This window comes from Emydura macquarii, unplaced genomic scaffold, assembly GCF_026122565.2.
Source record: "Emydura macquarii macquarii isolate MOO-44397 ecotype Brisbane River unplaced genomic scaffold, CSIRO-AGI_Emac_v2 contig_587, whole genome shotgun sequence".
In the NCBI taxonomy this organism is placed as follows: domain Eukaryota; kingdom Metazoa; phylum Chordata; order Testudines; family Chelidae; genus Emydura; species Emydura macquarii.
In genome coordinates, this window is record NW_027130724.1 from 17032313 (window position 1) to 17054863 (window position 22551).

A 22551-nucleotide genomic window follows, 5' to 3' on the forward strand; every position below is an offset into this window, starting at 1 on the left:
TGCTTTGAAAAGTAGCCTTTTATGTAAATGCACTTTTTTAGGATATTGTAACTTCTTCATTTGAACAGATGCTGTGGAAAAGCAAAATGGAGAAAATAATGACCTTTGCTCAGCAAAATCATCAAACTTCATCTTTAATAACTACATCAATTTAACATTACCAAGGAAGCGAGTACCGAAAGTAAGGTTCTTTGCCCTCTACTACTTCACCTTATTTTAGCAGGTTAAAGGGATACTGTCAGGTCCAAAATTTGTTTTCTACGATCTACATAACATTAGTAGAATATATTAATGATAATTGTAATGCAGAAAAGGATGTGTTGTCTTATTAAAAAAAAAAAATTGTTATGGTGTCTGTAACATTGCAACATTATGCTAGTCAGTGAAATTATCTAGAAAGTAACTAGTTCTTATAATGCATTCCTTGCAAATCCAAAACTCTCCTGGTCATGTTTAAAGGGAGTTTTGAGTGTGCAAGCAATGAAAGAGTAGGCAGTCTAAGCAGAAGCTTATCTAACTAGTCTACTTTAATTGTCCAGGCTACAGTGGTATTGTTTAATGTAGGTAAATAAATATATTTTAAAAAAATATATATAAGATTTTTCAACTTGCCAGTGTCCCTTCTTAAAACTTTTTCTGCTTTAGCTCTATTCCATTCACAGATTGTTCATCTGTGAGCAACATAAGAACATAGCCTTTTTTTGTAAATAATTTTTAAAACTTTGGTATTTCTGGTCAGTTTTTCCATCATTACATTAAAAATATTTTATGAAGTTTTATAGACTTGCAAAGATTGGGAAAACCTTGTATTTTTCCGTTCATTTGTTAGCCATGTCTTTAGCAAAGTTGTACTGTAGTCTTACGGTACTTCATTAAGAGAGTAAAATCTATATTACCATACTACATGTACATTCAAATAATGGGTGTACTTCTGAGACTTTTTCATTTATTAAGTATCTTATAGTAATGAAATTAATGACCTGCAAAAGCAAAAAGGTTAATAGTACTGATACCACATTTTCATGTTCCACTCTCCAAAACATTTAGGGGCCAATCCTGCAAATTTACAGAAGTATAACTCCTACAACCTGGAAATCAATGGGAAAGCTCGCTACCAAGAGTAATGTTGATCATTGTAAATGTTTGCGGGACCTGGCCCTTAGGCAGTAATCCATTCATATGTCACCTCATTTTTTTCTCTCTTACTTTATCATAACTCCCAATGAGTAATGGAGAATTGCTAGTAAGTACACAATGTGTTCCCAGTGCTTCATAAAGCACCCCTGTGCCTGTCGAAGTCCGTGAAATCTTGCAAGGGCACAGAGATCTGAGTTAGCAGAGCCATATGCAGCATTGGGGCCATTTTTCCTTAAGTGAATAGAAGCTTTTCCAAGACAATGACTTTGGGGAGATATTCAGTTATATATTTTCCTAGTAATTACTTTGTTATCCTACATTTTTACCCTTCTCCCCACCCCGAATGCAATCCTATCACTAAAAGAGAAGTTGACAGGAACTTGAAGGGGGGTTTCTGTCTTTCACCCCTAACCCCACCCTCATCTTCCCTTTTTAAAACTGAGCCTGCACAGTCTGGCTCAAAGTCAACAATGTCCCTCTGTGGTTGTTCAGATCTAATTGCTGTAAAGTTCTAACCAATCCAAACCAGAATGTGGTTGCTGCTCTGCAAAGCTGTGATAACAACACAGTTTTTTAACCTCCACGGATGTTTCCTCAAAATACAGTCTAATGCAAACCTGTGTGTGGTTTTGTATTTCCTGGACCATTATGTAACCGTATTTTCTTCAATAATTCCAACTGTTGTAAAGAAGCCATGTTTGTAACACAACAGAGTAGCAAATTAGGTATAACTTAGTCTGTTCCATAGATATAAAAGAAAAAATATCTGCCAATATAAGCACTTTGGATTTTTTACTTTTAGCTTTCATTGCCTTGCATGTTAACTTGCAAAAGTAATAGAAGGCAGCTCTCCCACTCATTCATTCCCAGTCCAAAGATCTTAACAGGATTGCCTGTGTTGTATAAATGTATATATATTAAAATATAATTTTCATAATTTTCCTTATTGGTTATAAATCTTCCTCCACCTTGTCCTTTCAATTCTGGTGTAAATCAGCAACCTAAAACAAGATTTTTCTAACCCAGAAAGTGCTTCAGGGCCTACAGATATTTTCTAGATTTACTTGTTTTACATGTTGCTAATTCCATAAACACATGTTTAAATCATGTGACCAGTCAGCCACCCACCAGTTATCTCATATATCCTTATTAGGCAACAACTTTTACCCACCACGCATCCACAAAAAAAACCAGACTGACAAACTTACCAAGCAGCCCAACTAGAGGCAAACCAATTAGGCAAAATAAACATTGTTCTGTCTTAAAACAGATGGTTTCCTTTGGAGAGGAGATCATCTTATTGCCATGTTGTTTTTTCCTTAGTTACTCACAAAAGTAAACAGACTTTCAGTAGTGGAAATCTTTCCTCACTACTAACGCGTTTAGCCCTTTCTCATTAACTGAAGATATACTTCATGGCACTATGCGAATAGCAGAGGTAGGAAATAATGCAATAGTTCAGCATTTTGCATTGTCCAGTGTGAGCAGCAGCTTTCAGGAGTTTTTAATTAAATCTTGGAGTACAGCTGCACATGTACACAGCATTTGATAAAACGAGAACTCTGTTCCTTCCCCCAAAAAGTTTACACATGAGATAAACAATGAGGGAATTTGCTTCATGGCCCCCTGTTGGCTCCCTGGAAAGGAAAAATAATGGTCTCCTTTACTACACCTTTCACCTCGACCCCCAGACCCAATCTAGTGTCTTTCTTCTGCAATGTTGTCCATCTAGCAATGGCTCAGGGAGCAGGAATGTGGAGGTCACTTCTTTTGCTGGAAGCTCCATAGACCTTCGCAGCTACCTCCGAGATGTGCAGCTTCTGTATTCCAAAAATATTACGTCTTGGAATGCATTTACACAGCAGCTGGAAGGTGAATCCCCAGCTGGGGTAGACATACATGTACTGACTCTGCTCCTAAATAGCACCTAAAACCAGTATTGTAGCCAGAGTGGCACCGGTGGCATCTTGTGCTAACCACCTGAGTGTGTACCCAGGGTAACTGCAGCAACACTGCTCATTTTAGCGCACTAGCTCAAGCGGCGCTAGCGTGTTCACATCTATCTGAACTGGAAATGACACCTCCCAGCTGCTGTGTGGACACACCATCAGTTTGGGTCAGAAAGTGAAGAAAACTAGGGCTATTTCAAGCTGCAGTGGAAATGTAGGGAGGCAGAAAGCTTCCCCAATTAGAATTTGGCAATAACCTTAGCTTTAAATCCATTCTTCTGCAAAAAGTGATATAGGCCCTATTAACAAGTACAATTAGTCAGGTACTTAGTGTTCCATCTGGTAAGTGAGATGGTACTTCCAACACAATGGTGCGCCCTCACAACTTTATGTGGCATTGATTCAGTGCTGACCCCAAGGGAAGAATGCCACTGTCAATTGAATTGCCAGCACCACTTCCTGCACTGTATGGCTTTTTCTTAGAGCTGGTCATTAGTTGGATGGGAGACCTCTAACCTTGCCTAGTGTGTGTGAGATTAGGAAATTGCAGCCTGAGGTTAGTGTGGCTGCAGTTTGTTTGCCAGCATGTGCTGGGCTGGATAATGTTTTTCATTTTCCTATTAAAGTGTCAGCAGTGCTCCAGAGGAACTGAGGTTTCCTGCACTCCAGACTCTAAAGTGAGTTTTAGGTGTTTACATGGTAATGAGCCCAGTATTCAGGCGTGGAGTCACGGGGGAATTGATTGCTTTGTAGTCTAAGTCTTTAAAAATATTAATTACAGCACTTGGTATAAAATTTTGAAAGTTAATGTGGTATTCTGCCCTTTGTTCTCTTGTGTGGTCTCTGCTTTTATGTACAAACTATTCTGCGGAACACATTGTCCTATTTCACTCTTCAGCCTTGCTGGACAGACTGTTGCTTACATAGGATGGAAAACTAGATTACTGAGAGCCAATGCTTGAAAGATGCAATATTCAAAATACCGTCATCTATTTCTTCTGGTATTTGCCCAGAAGTTAGAGTTGAGATAACTTCAATACGCTGTAGAATGTTTTATTATAAGCAGTGGAAAATATTAAAAGGAAGCTTGTATTCTTTGATTTTCTTTTTTTTTTTTCATTTCTTTTATTGCTGGCTTGGAAGAGTACTTGTTTGCAGCTCAGACAAATTCAAATGATTGAACTGTGGGTTTTTATTGAATCTTGTACAGACACAACCTAGGCTGACATGTTTACCAAGCAGAAAGTTTGTCCACATTGTTGTTGCTTTTTTCCTACAATTGACCTGTTTGTGTAAGTTGAACCAGAACTCCAGGACTGAATTTTATTGAGAGTCTGCTTAAGTTTTAAATCAACTAAGTCATTGGACAGGGTAATATCACTGTCTGTTTAGTCAAGTAGGCTCTGATTCAGTAAATTTGTTAAACACATACATAACTTTAAGCACCAGAGTAGCCCAGATGAAATCGATTGGGACTTCTCACATACGTAAGGTGCTTATATACCTTACTGAATCAAGGTCATAATCAGTTTGATAGAACTTCAAAAAACCGTCTGCTTTATTTGTAAGGAGAGGAAAGCTATGTTTCCGCTTGAAAATCTACCTGGTGGAGGTGCGAGGGGGGGAAGGGGGAATGCTGTGCATATGTATGGTTGTTTTTTTTAATCTTTACCTGGAATCCATTGAAGTTTAATTATAAGATATTTTGTATTTAATGTCTTCCATCCAAAGATGTCAGAGTGCTTTATGAGCACTAAATTTCTTTAAAAATTGATGCCTTAAATCATTAATCCCTGAAACATTCCTTTGAGACTTCATATAGGGGAAAATGAGAGGAGGTGTTTGCCCCAAATCAGCAAAGAATTTAACCCTATCCATTGGTCCTGTTGAAGTCCAGTAATAAGTCTCAATTCAGCAAGTACCTAGCTTTAAGCCTGTGAGTATTCCCAATGAAGTCAGTGAGACTATTAGTGTGCTTACTTAGGCATGTACTTAAGTATTTTATTGAATCAGGGCTGTAATCAGGTGGGATAAGTACCCAGAAGTCCCTGAAACTCCTGACCCTATTCCCAGTCTGCAAACCACCCCTGAACCACACCTTCCTGTTTGCTAAGTTTAATGTTTTTAACATGCCAATTGATCAGTTCTACCTAAATACAGATTCTCAACATACCTTGTTTGGCTTTATTGTTGCAGGTTGAAAGGAGAGAAGAAAATGATATGAACAAAAGGCGTCGAAAGGGCCTTGGTGGCTTTGAAGAGGTTGGTGCTAAGCATTGTTGCTATATTAAGCCCATCTTTTACACGAAGAGAGTTAATGAAGTAGCAGGAAGCAGATTTTATAAAATAGTGCAGCTAAATTATTTTTTCAGGAAAAGTGAGAGACCTTCATTTTTTTTTATTCCTCTTTTGGTTTATGAAATGCTTATATATACACCTACTTTTCTTGTCCCAGCTCAGTTATTTAACTTTTGTTTTATAACTTCCTAGCAGCATTTCAAGAGTTCCATTCCTTTCCTGGTTGGTTGTTTTAATGGCTTTCTGCTCTATGATCAGCAGTGTCCATTCAGTCGCTGTAAATCCCTGTTCTCTTTCTCTCACTTGAGGGATGGGTCACCCAAGATGGTAATCTTTGTGTGATTTTTTGTTTTGTTTTAAGATATCCTGTAAACTGAGCTACCTTTTGAAATAAGTAGGTGTGTCACAAAACGACATCATCATCATCATCATTTTCAAATTGAGTGTGTCTGGTGTAATATCACTGTGTAAGTCTCAATTTAAGACTTGAAGAAAAAAATGGTTTGGGGTTTTTGTTTTTTTCAGGCTTCAAGTTTTTCTAGTCAAGGGATAAATTCTGGGAAAGATCAGGGTGACCAAAAAGGAAAGAATCAAAATAAAGTCAAGTCCATGGCAACGCAGCTGTTGGCAAAGTTTGAAGAAAATGCCCCAAACACATCTCTCCGGAGACAGGTGAGTGACAAATGAGTGTAAAATTCACCTATGGAATTCAAGTAATCTCTCCTCACGAACAAAAAGAGAGTTCTCAGATAAAAATTGCATTTGCAGTGAGTTTGAAGGTGCTCTTTTAAAAAAAAAAAAAAAAAAAAAAAATCTTCTAAAATGTGTATATAAAATATATTTTCACTGCATTTAGGGAGAAACAAACTGATGACTCTATAGGCTGCCGTTGCATAGTAATACATAGTGTAATTGTGTGGTTTGGAAAATTACTGTAAACTTGTCTCTAAAGTTATGGCTTTATAGTGGAGCTTTGTAAAAATAAGCTGTCATAGGCCTGCTGACTAAGGTTTTGTAAAAGCTCTTTAGTTTTCATGTTTTGTGGATGTTAGTAAGGGATACAGAGTCAGTTTCAAGATGAAAAGATCCAGTGGAATATTTTCTTTTCGCTGTAATTCTTTTTCTAGGAAAGAATACATAGAAAACACAAGACATTGGGTCTCCTCTTTTGATGCGTATGTGCAGTTGCCATTGTCATTAAATGCACAGATTATACTGTGCATGTTTTGCAGTTTATCGTGAGTGGCTTTGGTAGGACCGCTCATGTTTAAAGTTAACCGTGGTCCATGTTTAGAATATTTAGTATACCATATGTGCACTTCCACGTACAGTTGTAATGGGAGAGCAGGTCATTAATTTGGGTAGATTTCAAAAGGGCTGTGTGGAACATCTGGATAAAACCCTTTTTAGGGATCCCTTTAAGCAGTTTTTCTTTTTTTTCTGTCTGTCTCAAAATATCTTCCTATTTACCTTTCTCCTAAGATTTTCCACTGTTTTATGTTTTGTTTTTGACTCAAAATGTTATACAAGGAGTTAGTAGATAAACCAGCCCTTCTCTCTTCCTCTGATCCTTCTGCTAATCCTCGCTTTACTAAGCCCAAGGATCCAAGTCCTTCACCTCCACCAAAGAGTCAGGTAGGAATTCACATGGATACAATTTTTCTAGAAATAATTAACATACTGTTTGCACTTACTACTGCTGGAATCAGTGTCTTCAAATAGCTCCAGAACTCTCAAATTAATGTCTGAATTTGATCACATAATTGACAGCTGTATGTAGCTGTTGCATGCCAGGACATATTAAAGCAGTGTTCTTTAATTTAGAGTGCAAGTACCAAAAGAATACCAAAAAAAAAAAAAAAAAAAAAGGTGAAGTATGAGATTTAAAACATGCCCCCAATGTTAAAGTTACATTACACTTTTCTGACTAGATCAGAAAGCTTAGGTGAAGAATGAATGGTTGTATACAAAGCACCCTTCATGTGTATATGTCAAGTTCTGTGTGCTTAATCAAGCAAATTCCCACTGACTTCAGTGGAGAAGTTGTGCATATATGTTGTAGTACGTATAAATTTTGTATGCTGGAAAAGTATTGCAATACATTCAACGTGTTGATATATGAATGTACAATAACTTATGTAGTTTGATAGAATGCAAAGGCAAAAGGAGTTTTGCTCAGTTTGACCCTTTGAAACAATTCAGTCTGATCCATGACTTAATTCCAACCCTTATGTTGAGCACTAAGTTTAGATAAGAATCCAAGAGCTAAATGATTATCCAACTTTCCAATCCTTTTAGCTGGCTCCAGATACTCTGTGGTAAGGATCTATGCAGGAAACTCCATTGTAGCATTATATTCACAGATGAAACACTGAATAAATTAGGCTTAAAAAATTTCATATCAAACAGTGCTGATACTGAATTTTAAAAAAGCTGAATATCTTACTGTCTAATTTTCATTTTGCGAAAGACTATTCGTGGCATGCCAGAACAATCAAAGTGACCTGCTGTAGAATGTGAGCTCATTGTTCCATACTCCTTCCTTCTGTCTGAGGTTGCCAGGGTTGATCAACTGATAATTCAGACAATGAATATGATTTGGTTTGCATGAATGAGTTGAGAATCATTCTTTAAAAAAAGATATCCTTGTACCTATGTACCATTATTAACAATTTGCAGGCTGACAGGTGTTTTTTGATTTTGAGAAATATGATTGTGTTTGGTGCTAATTTCATGTAATTCATCATACAGTAGACCTGATTTCATGAAAATACCAATGGGAGGATCATTTTTAATTACAATATGAAACCACAGCTATGCCTCAAAGGCCATTTCTTTGATTTTTGGAGCCATCTCTAGCGTCCTCAAACTCACCCTGTCCTCCAAACACTCTACCTTTGGACCTGAAATGTATTATGCTTAGGCTCAGGACAGAGTAGATTTGAAATTAATGCAAGGAAGTTGTGTTCTTCATAGGTATTTTTACACTTCACTAGTTCGTAGTTTCATGCATGTTCTCTGTGGTGATAAGGCACTATACTGCAGGACATAACAGGGGAATGTGTTGAATTCCCCTTCCAGTCACACTATTGAGTTACACTTATTGAGTTCACACTTACCCGGAAATTCGGCAGCAGTCAACAGGAGTTACGCAAACTACACAGAGTAGTTTGTGTAACTCCCGTTGACTGCTTCTGCGCGCTGTTCACATTGCGCTGAGCCGACAGGAAAAGCGTTCCTGTCAGCTCAGCGCTACGCTAGTTGAGGAGGTGGACTTATTAAGTCGACTCCCTCATCGACTGAGCGGGTCCCACTGACCGCTCAATTGATCATCAAAGATTGATCTGGCAGCGGTGATTTTGCCGCCGCCAGTGTAAACATAGCCTGAGAGATGGCTAGATTTCAGGATATGAAGACCTGCATATGTTGTTTGGTCCTAATATACTCCAGTGCATGGAAATATGCATGTATTTTATAGTAATATACTGTAATAAATGCAGAGTTTCAAAACATGAAAGAATACTGCATTATATGAAATGCCTAGTTGTGTGCATGGTTATGATACACTGTTTTATAACCTGTGTGAGTTGCATGATAGTACAGAGAACAACTTTTTTCATTTGAAGTGTTTCCCAGTTTCAGGAAGTAACTAGAACTGAATATGTGGTCAGAGAGCCAAAGCAATCTTTGCCTGGTTCTGATCGTATGACCAGGAGATCAAGAATTATAGAAAATGCAGACATGCAGTCCAGTCTTTCAGAAACGCTTGCATCTACCTGTCCTGCTGCATTTGTGATTTCTGGAGTGCTTAAACGCCTTCAGCACCTGGAGGAAAAAATTGATCAGGTGACAAGCTATTTCATTTTTTCCTTCTGTCTCTCTTAACTGTGTTTTATTCTGGTTAATTCTTCTATGCACACTATATTTTTCTCCACATATTTCTGCTTTTTCCATCTTGACCTTCTGTTACATAGTTAAGACATAAATTGCCTTTCCCTGTACTTATTGAACTTCTGCCTTTTCTTGTGTGACTGCTAACTAAAATCTGTCTCTCTGTTCTGTTTCCTTTCCTTGGCTTTTACTACAGAAGAGAGCTCAGGCCGTAGCAAATAGGGAATTTCATAAAAAGAACATTAAAGAGAAAGCAGCTCATCTTGCCTCAATGTTTGGATACATGGACTTACCAAAGGTGAATATTTAGAATTTGCAGCTGCAAAAACAATAACCTAGAAGAGACCAGATGTAAGTTAGACAGTTGCAGCAACTTTGTGTTTTTACTTCTTCTTTTCATGTTGAGTGGAGCTAAAACAGTCAGTAGTTCAGATCACAGTGCACCATGCAGAATGACTTGTATTATTAATGTAGATAACATAATTACCTTCTTGTTAGTGAAAACATGGAACAACCAGATATTTAAGGTGTGAGAATATTTTAAGCATACCTGGAACATACTAGAAAACAGCTCATTATAAAGGTGGCTTGAGAATTCAGATGCTGGTAACTTTAGAAATAGAAATTACTTGACAAGGTAAATATTCAATCAGCTGATCAATTTATTCACTGCATATATGTGTTTTATTTTAAAAATATTCCGCTGCTTCTTTTTCTTCCCATGGATAAGTTTCTGATCAAACAGTCAGGTGCAGTTCAGGATATTAGTTAGTGGAGATTTTGCAATGAGTTTTCCATGACTCTTCACTGTCAGATGTACAGATAGTCCTGGGATATATTACCCTGTGCAGACCAGTATTCCAGATTCTACTGAATCTCTCCTACCCTCTTTCTGCACTGCTGCAGTGAATGAATTTTATTTGGAAAGTACTAATGACCCTTCACAGTGGTGAACAGAAAAGGGGCCGACTCAGTGGCCTAATAGAGGAGAACTAGGGAATTGGGGAGAGAAATTCTTGTTAAGGCCTTTGTTGACTGAGATGAAACAGCAGTGAATGTTTTCTTTTGAGAGGCAAAAAATATAGATATCCTCCAAAGTAAGAAATCAGTATATGTATAATTCTGTAAAAGTCTCTATCAGAAATATTGGAAACTGTCTCCAATATGTTCATGAATTCCAATGTAACACTTTGAAATTAGAATGATACAGAGGAGATGGAAGCTAGTGGTTCAGAAAAAACTGACTGCACCTCTAATCCACTAGGAAGCAGAGAGATGCTATCTAATTGGCTCGGCAGATATACATTTTCACTTAACTGCAGAAAGCTGGAATGCACTTATTTGAGAATATATTCTATTTGGCTAACATTGTACCGAACTTGTGCATTTACCTCTGAGGTCAGACTTACTATCTCATCTTGTGACTTTTCAGCCAGTTGTGACCCAGGATTATCCTTTATTACAGTAGTTGTTGTTGATTTTCTTTCAAATTTTAACCAATCATTTGTACTGATTTAAATTTTTCATCACGTATAGGTACCAGTTCATAACTAATTATTAAATGTTGTTAAATTCATAAGGTGAAAGTTATCTATTATTATTCCATCTGTTCATATCGCCCACTTAAATATATTTCCACTGTGGCACACTCCAAATTATGGATGCAGATTCCGTTAATCATTGTCATAGGCCTTACTGCTTATGTGTTAGGTAAAAATGTGCATTACAAAGTTTTGCACATGCATGAGATCATACGCCTATTGTTTGAAATGACACTATTTCCTAATATATTAAAATAGTCAGTGGGCTGAATTCTGTAATCAAAGTAATGAGAAACCTAAGTAATTGCAAAACCCTCTGTTGAGGTTAATCTACTAGACTGGTGTATTCCCTTGTAAGAGTTGTGGCATATACTATTCTATGGGGACTGCTTCTTGTGTTCTGTCACTCTTCTCTGTACTCTTTAATATGTACTCTTTAATAATGTGTACCTTAACAAAGAGCTAAGTCATGTTTATTTGACCAGAGTAGAATAGTTTGTTTTGAAGTGACTGTACTGTTACTATCTTCCTAACCCCTTTTTGTGCAAGGTTGCGCAGTTCCTTTATCTTAACATTTGTTAACGTGACTATCCTCTCTGATAACGTTTCCTCTATTTCTGCTCTATACAGAATAAACTACCTATTAAAGGACTATCCCATTATCAGCCCCCAGCTCCCTCTTGCCTTCCAGCTCATGATTCAGCTGCTGCTTCATCTTCATCATCTATTCACTCAGCTTCCTCTGCTGTTCAATCTAGCAAGGTACTCTATTAACAGATTTTCATGTAAAATCTGTACTTGTTCTAAAAGCTGCTGAAGGTCTTGGCTTTGCATGGAGAATCTGTGTGTACTATGTTATTGGAATCAGAGGTTTAGGCTGCTCACTTTTTTTGTTTACTTCTGCATGTTAGTAAAAGTAAATTATCATAATAAAAAGTAATTCAGATTAAAAACTAAGAAGTAGACAATACATTTTTGGGAATTGTAATCTTACATTACTGCTAATTTTTAAATGTTTTGTGTCCTTTTAATAATACTGCACACTCCCTTTTGAGAGTTAAATGCTTGAGTATGCATTTCCTCATAAAAGCAGCCTTGATACTTAGGAAATAGGCATAAAATGACTGAAGGTGAATGGGTAAACATTAGAATCCAACAAATATAGAGTTCCCATTAATGAAGTGACAAAAGCTTTTGATTTGGATAAATTTAAAAAAGGTTCAGCTTCCTTCTCCCCTTCATGCCGAAAACATTTTAATTTCAGCCATCTCCTTTGTAGGCCAGATCTTTGGAAAGGGCCTATGTGTCCTTTCTTTCCTGCAGTGGTTATGGCAAGAGCAGCACAGAGTGTTTTTTCAAGCCTCAGAACAAGTAAGCATTATGAACAGGTCTGGAGTGAGAATAAGTGGGGAAGCCACAAAGTTCCTAGAAATGTTAAAAAGCAGCAGCGGGACCAAAGGTGGCTAGACCCAGAAGGTTCTACCACCAGGTTTAAGAAGGGAGAGTTAAGGAAGGATTGTTTTTTATCAAAATCTAAAATGGATGTGTTTGGAGAATAAGCGATCTTATGCCCAAACCTTTCATCCCATCTTTCCTCAATTTAAGTCCCTGCTTGCTATGAAAACAATAATTCTTTTAAAAAACACCCATATCATAAATTACCCGTGAGCATGGTCAAAATCCAGCCCAGATAAAATTAATTATATTTAGTAGTATAAATTAGTTGTTTCAGTCAAATTCCTAGCGGACTTATACCCATCTTACGATTGACACTGGTTAGAACTTGGGTTGGCAGTCTCTGCAGAAAGGGCAAAGACTGACCTGTGTTTGTAATCCTAGAGGCTGGTACTTCAGATCAGAGGTGAGGCCCATTAAGTGGACAGTACAGAAAAGCTTGGGGTTCTCATTGCCTGTGATGCACTTGTTTTGTGGCTAAATAGCAGGTATCTGTTTCTAGAATGCAGCACTGTGGCATATGGTATTGCATATGGAAAAATGTTGCACGTTTACAATGGTGTATTGAGGAATTTTTGCCTATGGTTCATCATTAAGAAAAGAAAACTGAGAGCTTGTCGGGCTTTTTGACCTCCTTGCTTGATGAGGCCTACCATTCCCAGTTTTAAAGTAGATACATTCATGGAAAACAGTTACGACCAAGCCTGTAATATTATTAGATTGTTGTTGGTTTTTTTGAGAGATGTGGAACTTGTTTACAGAATCAAGCTTAAGTCTTTCTCACTCTATTGTCGGTGAGCCCAAACCAATATTATTGGTATAGCGCTCACTGAAGAAATATCATATCACAATGAATTGTTTAACCATGGCCTTATACATTTGCCAAGCAGACTACTACTGTTACTGATCATTGTTGTGTCCTCTACATATCCTGTTAGGTAACATCAATCTCCTAATAAAACGAATTATTTTGCTTGCAATTAATTGGCAAATGAGTTTGTTTTATTTTTCTTTTTTAATCCCAAGTTACCTCTTGATTATCCAGTTAACTTTCAAATAAAATAATTTTCCCAAAGAGTAGACTGCTGCTAATATTGCTATAATATTAGCAAAGACCAAATGCCAACATTTATAAACTTGGGTCTCTGCAGTTAGGAACCTAAATCTATCTTTAGATACCTAAATAAGTGATCTGATTTTTTTAGAGGTGCCCTCAGTGGGAGCCTCTTATCTTTTTTGTGTGTGTTCCCTTTGTGGTCTCTATGATCCTTTCCAGCAGCTCTCCTTATTGCTACCTTTATTTCTCTCTGGCACTCTCATCTTTTGTCCTTTCTTTGTGCTGACCTCTATCCTTGATACAGTCTCCCACTAAGACCACCCCTATTTAAAATCCAGTGTTCAAAAGCTCCCCTCTCCCAATGGAATACTTCTGGCCTGGATTTCCAAACCAGGAATCTCTCCATGCCCTTCCTTAGTTCAATTAACAACACTGTGTGTCCCATATTTGATCTATTTTAGATGGCAAACTTTTCAGGGCAGGAAATGTATCTTACTCTGTCTACAAAGCACAGTCTAAATTTCTGGCTTGTATAAACAAATTTTAATAATATCTCAGGCCCATAGTGCTTATTTTCAAGTACTTTGGATGGCAGTTAACGTATTTGAACTTGCCTGATGTAAGTACACACCACAAGTTGCCTGTGTCAGTGTTATGTTAAGACTGGATTTAAAGGGCTCAGGATTTGCCTTGGTGATCTCTGTTCTGAATGGTTGCACTAAAAAAGTGTAGGCTTCAAAATGTGGGCATGCTTCAGGGCCAACAATCCAGTACAGGGAACCTCATTCACAGCATTTCTGGAGTTTACTATTACTCTACAGGGGAAAAAATGGAAATTGTAAGAGTCTTTGTGAGCTTCCTGAGACTTCATAGCTTGCCCTATAAGAATGCCAGCATGCTAATATCTTTGAATATTTAATATAGTATTTTGCATTTGAAATAGACAGTGATTGTGTTCTCTGCCATGATGATCCTCCTGCCAGTTGAACTCTGATTTGTAATGCATCATAATGGTGATGACATATTTACTCAAAATAGTGGCTGAAGAGTCTTACATGTTGAAACATATTTTTACACTTGAGGCAAGGATACTTCTAGAAGGGAGGTTAAGGAAATGTAACATGCTTTCCTATTTCTTTTAAAGGTATATTCCTTTAATTAAAGTGTAAAGCTATTCCATCTTATCAGGAATGGAAGAGAATTAATTTGTAAACTATGCCACAGGGAGGTTAGTACAAACGATTGTTGAATACTCCTGCTGACCTAAATCTTCTGTGAAGAGTTCAGTGTGGTGTACACTTTAAACAATAATCTCTGATGCAAATCAAAATGATCCAAAGTTTAGAATGACCTTTTGAAACCAGTGGTTATCTAAGATTTATGCTACCTAAATCCTAAACGTCATACATACTATAAATGTGTTGTAATCAGTTGGCTTTGCTCTCTACGATACCTCAGATTAACTACTTCCCTTGAGTCAGATGACTGGAATAACCAGATTAAAAACGAGGATTGGGTGTTTCTTACTCAGATTAATTTACCACTCAGATACTGTTTATGCCACGGCAGTCAGGCAAACAGACAAATTAAAGAATAAACAAGTGCTGTAAAGCAGGAAACTGGTAAAGAGAGGAGACAAAGGAACTCAAACAAGGAGGGATAAAGACAGTATTTTCTTTGGGGCAGTTTTCATGTCTTCCTTTTGTGTTGTAAAACTACTAGCACATCTTATTTCTGTTTGCTATGGCAATATAAATAATCATATGTAAAATTATGGAACCCAGTCTTCTCCCCAGAAACTCTTAGCTAATGAATTAATATTGAAGCAGTGAATTAATATTGAAGTAGTTAACCAACCTGATAAACCTGCTAGAGAGCTTTGGCAATGTTCCATTAACAATTATATTCAACAATCCTCATAACTGTTTACAAAAACTTCTATTGAATTTTTATTAGCTTTTTTAGGTACGTGGCATGTTGCCCTATAAGCAACATAAGGGACCCGTTTTTAGGAAACCTAGCTACCAAACACCACTACTGTAGACGTATTTAAGTCCATGTGTGGTAATATGTCATGTAGAGCAATAACTATGGCCATGATCATACAAAGACTTAAGCATGCCTGGGACTTTATTAGTAGTCACAAGGGGATTATGTCAGGACTGTTTTAAGACCTTCATAGGCCCTAGGCACACTTGCCTTCGTAGGCCCCCTGACTGAAATAACTAATTTGATTTTAAGCTATTAATAAATAGTTTTTTAAATAAAAATAAAAAATTATATATAAAAAACTTTTTTGTAGGCCCTGAAAGTTTCATAGGCCCTAGGCATTGTGCCTAATGGATAATATGGCCCTTGATTATGTGAATGAGAAAAATTATGTTTAAGTGTTTGTAGGTTGAGTAAATGATCAGCAGCAGGCAAGCAAGGTGCAGCACAGCAACTTAACAAGTTTAAACTGTGTGAAAGTTGGCCAACTTCCATATACTAAAGGATCATCTTTCTGGTATAGAGATGTGGGACCAGGTTCTCTCCTACGGCTGAAGTCTGCTCTGCGCAGGAAAATGGAGGGGGCCATGATGGAACTGTTTGCAGCTCCCTGTTTCTCAGAGGAGGCTGTGCTGACTCTAAAGCCAATGAGGTTTAGAGCAGCAAAGAAACTGTTCTAAATTCTGACACTGGCCTAGAGCCATGAATTAATGCTACATCAGGGAAGATAGGTACAGCAGAGCATGACTCTGCCAGGCATCTCCCCGCCTCCCAACATGTACCCTCCCTCAGTTGATGCACACTCTGCATTGGAGGGGAAGGAGGGAAGACAGCTTGCACAGTAGCCTGTGGCATCTTTACAGCAAGAAGGAGTTTTCCTACACCAGGGGAATTCCCTAGTGACCATTTGAAACCAGAATCTGGCCCTTTTCTGTCACTTGAGGGGCAAGACTTTTCTAAACTGTGCTGTTCAACTAGTGTACTTGGAGACTGAATCTGTTTTAGTGCTGCCTCACATTCTGTGGCTGACCAATCCCATTCTGTCTTATAATTTTGAGTTTGCAATTGTGATACATTTAAACTTGATCACCATCATCACCGAATCTGCTCAAGAGCCGGAAAACTGTTTGCTGAGAATTTTTGGTCATTGCTGTCAGATTTGGAAGGAAAAGAGATGAAGGATGGGATGGTCTAGTTACTGTTTTAAAAAATAACTAAGTTATCAATCCAGTTGCTGTGGAGGAAGAGTTCAGTTGATTCCTCTTAAATGTTTCAACACTGTTGGCTACACAATTTCTTCTGTATTCATTTCACTAGCTGTGGGATCAGTAGCTTGAGAGTAATGTTTTCTTTTACTTGTGCTATTTTTTTAAAATTGTCTGAAATCATTGTTTATGGCAGGTGCAATATTGAAATCTTTGCAGTCTGACCTTTTTTATTCATCCACAGTAAATGTAAAGCTTGGATAGTATCAGTACAGACCTTCCCACGTGGCCCTACCAGTGTCGTCATTAAACTGGAGGGACCATCTTTCTGAATAAGATTTAGTTCAGTCTTCATGCCCATTCAGTTCTTGTCCTGCCTGCTGAGATTTCTGACAAGATTACTGTTTAGTGTCAACTGTATTGGTGGTTTCTGCGATGTGGGCATGTGTTCATGAAGTTCATGGTCAAGATAATTTTACATAGGCCACTAAACAGCCATCAGATGGTAATGTTATCATACGATTTGAAGATGGGAATGTTCATGGTGAGGGTCGTTTGGTCATGACCGACCTGGATTGAAGTCACTTTTTGTTTTATACTGAATTTGCATTTGTTTTCATAATGAATACATTTGCTTCTAATAATAGGTGTAGGTATGCAATTTTGCTAGCTCTTGTTTTGGTTGATTTAATGTCTTCACTGATTGTTTTAATGGGTGGAGAAGAGAAACCAAACAAGGTATGTAGGTTAGCTTCAATAGTATTTTGCCCCTCCTTCAAATAGTTACCTCGTTATGTGTAGCTTTGTTGTTTAAATGATCACATGACCATTTAACAAGGTAAAGCTGAAACTTCCTGCTCCAGCTGATGTCTCAATGAGCTCTTTAGCCGCAGTACAATAAGTAGAACGTGGCTTAAAATTTGCTCAGCACTTGCACAAACGTAGAAGTTGGTAGAAATGTTGGGTTTTTAAAATATAATAAAGGGAAAGGGAGGGAAATTCACCTTCAGTGAAAAGTAACATCCCTATTAATGTTAGGATCTAATTTAATAAGCTATCTTGTATATAAGAATTGTGTCTTACAATGTTATCAAACAGCAATATCTGCACTACTTGGGCCCAACAAAGTGGTGACTATACATATTTTACAACACTTTCTCCCATTAAACCTCCCCCCCTTCCCCCCCCAACAAACAGAAGTTATTTTGCTTTGTAAAGGGCTATGTCTGTATAGCATACATGCTATTCACCTTTAGTATCTATGAGCCAAAAGTGTGTATAATTTGATTATGGATTAACATTCACGAGACCTTGATGGCTATGAGTTGCTGGACATTTTAGAGATTCTGACATACTTTCATTTTTTTTAAAATTACATAACAATCTCCTTTTATGCTCCTTTCACCTGCCTCCCAAAGTAGCCCAAGTGACCTGTCATTTCTAAGACTGAATGTTCATAACAGTTGTCATGCATTCCATGGCTGTTCCCCTTTTTGGTGTGCTTCTTTTAAACATCTTTTGGTCTTTTCCATTGGAGAGAGTGGGTGGGAATGGCTGGTTACATTTCACCTAGAATCTTGGGAGCTGTTAGGTTAAAAACCTGTGCTGCATGAGGGATTAACAGGAAGCAGAAACACTCATTCCTGAGGCTAGCAGTTGTGGAATGGACTCCATGCCTTCTCTAGTTCGGGTGGTAAAAGTCCTATCTTCAGTAGCAGGTTAAGAAGCTCTCTGTACCCCTGCTGCAACTGCTGCCTTTGCAGAAATTGAGACTAGGAAGCAGTAGTAATTCTCTTCCATCCTCCATTTTGTCATCCTGCTGCAGAGAGGCTGGACCTTCAGTCAGTGGGATAAATGCTTATGAATTATTACTCCCTCTCTCTCTCTCTCCCCTCCCTCCCCCCCAAATGCTATTAAATGGGTTTAATCACAAAATACAAGCTATTTGGGTTTGAGATCATGCAATGCAAGTCTTTCACTGTTTTTAATTTTAAATTTGTGACTATTGCCTTTTTTCAAGACCGGACTGACTTTACACACACCCTTTATTGTGATGAATCATTAGCCCTAGTCATCAAGTTTAAACACGTGATTGGCCCCATCAAAGTCAATGCTCACATGCTTTAAGTAAAGCCCATTTTCTTGCTTACTGGAACAGAACCAGAGCATTCTGAACTTTGCAGGATCAAGCACTTTGTGAATAAACCGTCATGCTCTTAGTCACATGTCTTCCTCATGATTAATTTCTTCCCTGCGTCTGTCATCATATAAAGTACTGAGTTTTTCCATAAGAATGCCATTGTAAATTGTGCGTTAATGGAGACTGTCTAAATTAAAAAAAATAAAATAAAATCAAGAGCACAGAAAATTACATGTAGGCTAATCCCTAGGGAACTGCAAAAAGTTCTCAGGTTAATGAATCAAGAGGGAACAAAGCTCAAACAGTCGATGCATATCACCAGAAAGAAGCAGCTTCTCCCCTAAGCCACAGTTTCTTCTGTGGTCTCATTCAATATCTGTCCAGGTCAGGCTGGAGTGAATGTTGTTAGTTTAAGCAGAGACTGGAAATTCTATAAAAATAATGATTTTAGGGCAGATACTATAAATTTTTTTTTTTTTTTTTGCCTTGAACATATTGTTCTGAGGAAATCCAATATGGCTATCAAAGGCTGTTTGATGCAAGGACGGGACTGGATGGTTCTTGCAATCCTGTTCATTTTTCTAATTTAATTAAGAATAACCTAACCATCATGGTGCAAATAGTGGAATGAAGCAGATTGATGCCAACCTGTTACATTAAATAATGATTAGAAAGGAATTATCATAAAATACCAATATACATCAGTTCTTTGCAATGCTATAGCCATGTGGATCCCAGGACATAAAAGAGAGAAGGTAGGTAAGGTAATATCTTTTATTGGACCAACTTCTGTAGTTGGTCCAATAAGAGATGTTACCTCATCTACCTTGTCCTTCTAATATATGGTAGTGTCAGTTCTGTGCATTTTATTTTAATTAAGTAGGCCATTCATAACCGATGCAATATTCTTAAATATTTTTGTCATAACTAAAATCTGTTGGGCACAGATAAAAGTATATTCTGTCATTGCTAGTTGCTAACCTACATTTCCTCACTTAGTTTTTGTTATCCTGTTTTAATCCATACATTCATGTTGTTCATATGTGAACCTATGGATGATAGCTTTTCCTGCATGTCTTGGTATTGTGTTCAGGGTTTTGTTTTGTTTTTTTAAATTTATATTAAGCTGTTGCTTCCAAGCCTTTCAAGTTGTTTCTAATGTCAAAATCATAAGATGAGAGTTGTTAGGTAGGAGAAGAATGAATAGTTTGTGAACTTTAACTGGATATTTTCTTACAGAGCCTCCTTTGAACTTTTGTGGAATGTTTTATAAAGCTCTGAGATTGTGAAGTTATGATTTCCATTCCTCCAGCCCTCTTTGGAATATTTACATTTAGAAAATGAGCATCATATTAAGGAGAAAAATATTTTACTTAAAATAAAATAAAAAAGCAAATTACTTTTGTTCTTTTTAGATAATGCGTGGCAATACCCACACTATGCTAGACTTTCTTCTTTCTCATTTCTAGCCTGTTTTTATCACTGCTTGCGCTTGTGTGTGTGTTTTCAAATAAGTTGAGTCTTTTTCTCATACAGTCCTTTTCTCAGGAATAATGAAAGCTCTTGCTTCTATTCTTCATCTTCTCCCTTTGCTGGTTAGATGACAGTAGGGAAAGTGTCATGTGGAATAGGTGGTGTTGCTGAAGTCCTTGGGAATCTCTATGTGAATGACCACAAGCCCAAGCCAGAGTTTTCCCCCCGAGAACTGGTAAGGCTAAACCCACAAAGAATCAAATAACTTTGTTTTAAGAGTAACATTTCCAGGAGTGTTGTCCCAATGTAAGATTCTAGAATTGGGACAATTCTGGTCCTTAAGCATTCTGGAATTTCTTTTCTTTTCTTTTTTTTTTTTTTTTTAAACTTTTCTCCAAGAATTACATGCTTATTAGAAAAAGATGCCTAGGTGGGTATATGCTGTAAATGTCAGAGACCATGGCTTCTATTATGTTTTATTATTTGCCTCTGTAGCATAAAATCTTGGGAGACTACTACTAAATGTAATTGCTAGTGCAACAAGTAAGTAAAGATGGTTGTGAATCAGGCGTGGCTTCTGAAGAAAGTTTATTAAAGAGCATGTTTATACAGTTACACTCCACATATGTATGTTGAATAATTCATGTTTCCTTTTGAAGAAAGCAGTTCTAAACTATGATGGTATTATGTTGAATTCAGAACCACTCACTGGACACAGCTACATCTTTCCTCACTTCCCATTCCACTTCTCCAACTTGTACTTCTGCCCAGAGTTGCCAGGTATTGAAAGGCAAAGTGAGGTGTTGTGTTGTGGTGGTGCTCAATTATTAGCAAGCACTAATCTGCAATTGTTTAAGCTTAAGAGTGAGTAGTTCATCACTGGCAATACTCCATCAACATAGTATTTGTGAGTTGCTTTTTTTCACTTGTTTGCTTGTATATTTTGGAAGTTTTTTGTACAGAAGTAATCTGTCTTGGCAAAATGGGCAAATGTTGACTGGCACTTGCACTTATAAGTACACGCACACAAAAAATGCACAGCTAGAGGGGAAGCATACAATGGAAGTGCATTGTGCCCTGATCGTGGCTCTCACCAAAAATTGAGGTACCATCAAGCTATGGTCTCTGATGGGGATCTAGAGGTTAGGTGGTATGGTCTGCATGCTTCTGACCATATATACCTTGCTAGAGTCCCATCCTCCTCTGTTCCATGCAGATTACTTCCTCTCATGTCATATGTAGGGGACAGTTCTGCATGGGCCCATAGCTAGGTAAAATAAAGGTACACAATACCTTGGTACGTGCCCTTTTGTGGGCAAACTGAAGCATGAGCGAATTTGGTCCATTTGGTTCCTGATGGGCCTTGCAGACGGTAATAAACCTTGTGGAATTAAAGAATGTTGTTAACATTTTAAAATATATTTCAGTTGTTAATACCCTATTTCAAAATCACAATTCTTAAAGTATTCTAAATATACCTTGGGAGGAAGCAATTGAAAAACTTGTACTGGTAATCTAAGGAAAAGCAATTTAAAAGAAAACACTCCACCTTAAAACAATTAAGTATTTTATTTAAGAGTTTCAAATACTCATACTACGGCACTTGTAACAGTGGCAATTTTCCTCACTGGGACTTGCAGCATGAGGCTAGATCTGCCACAGAAGAGTGTCTCATTGTGGGCTGAGTTGATTTTCATTTTTAGCCTGCATACTTTTAGCATCTATGCCCCAAATACATATGTCTGTGCTTTGCAGGTGCAAACAGCTGCATAAGCCCTTTAAAAAGAATAATGCTTCCACTCATACAAATGTTAGCATTTGAACCAGCAAAATGTAGTTTGACAAGTGGGTGTTGGCGGTGGATATTCCCTTTTACACATGCAAGTATAAAAGTTTGTGTGTGCCTGTGTGTGCGCGCACGTGCATGCATGCGCGCACAGTCTTGTGTGGAGGCCCAGCCGAAAATTAGTCCCTTTAAAGTCTTAGCGAAGGGAGAATTTGGGAGTGTTACATAAACAGAAAGTACCTTATCAAGTGAGTACAAAGAGGAGACAGAAGAAAAGTTGACAGCAGCTACTTATCTTAAGTGCATGTGTAAAAACTGCAAATGGGATAGGATATTTCATAAAGTAGCAACATACTAGATGAAGTATATGCATGTACTGTAGTTGATTGGCAACACAATATTTGACTTATGTTTTAATCTTTTACTTATCTTTAACAGGGATCTCTGCGAAAAGAATTTTCTCAGACTGTAGGTGGCAGTGATATCTGTTATTTCTGCAAGAAACGGGTATACGTCATGGAGCGTTTGAGTGCAGAGGGCCACTTCTTTCACAGGGAATGCTTTAAGTGCAATATCTGTTCTACAACGCTTCGCCTAGCAATGTATGCTTTTGATGTAGAAGAAGGTAAT

The 22551-nt window shown here is 37.6% G+C and overlaps 1 protein-coding gene across 16 annotated transcripts in view; it reads left to right on the top strand.

Annotated features, from left to right (window-relative positions):
- Positions 1-22551, top strand: part of MICAL2 (microtubule associated monooxygenase, calponin and LIM domain containing 2) — a 184250-nt gene that overhangs the window by 78637 nt on the left and 83062 nt on the right. For 5 of the 16 annotated variants that reach the window (XM_067540830.1, XM_067540829.1, XM_067540845.1 and 2 more), the window contains 10 exons: positions 69-181; positions 5283-5348; positions 5910-6056; positions 6915-7019; positions 9021-9230; positions 9472-9573; positions 11447-11578; positions 20263-20370; positions 20835-20915; positions 22360-22546. In XM_067540830.1, coding sequence (XP_067396931.1) covers positions 69-181; positions 5283-5348; positions 5910-6056; positions 6915-7019; positions 9021-9230; positions 9472-9573; positions 11447-11578; positions 20263-20370; positions 20835-20915; positions 22360-22546 — 1251 coding nt within the window. Of the gene's footprint in view, positions 1-68; positions 182-5282; positions 5349-5909; positions 6057-6914; positions 7020-9020; positions 9231-9471; positions 9574-11446; positions 11579-20262; positions 20371-20794; positions 20916-22359; positions 22547-22551 lie in introns of those variants that run through there. The other 11 variants (XM_067540833.1, XM_067540834.1, XM_067540832.1 and 8 more) reach the window with 11 other exon arrangements.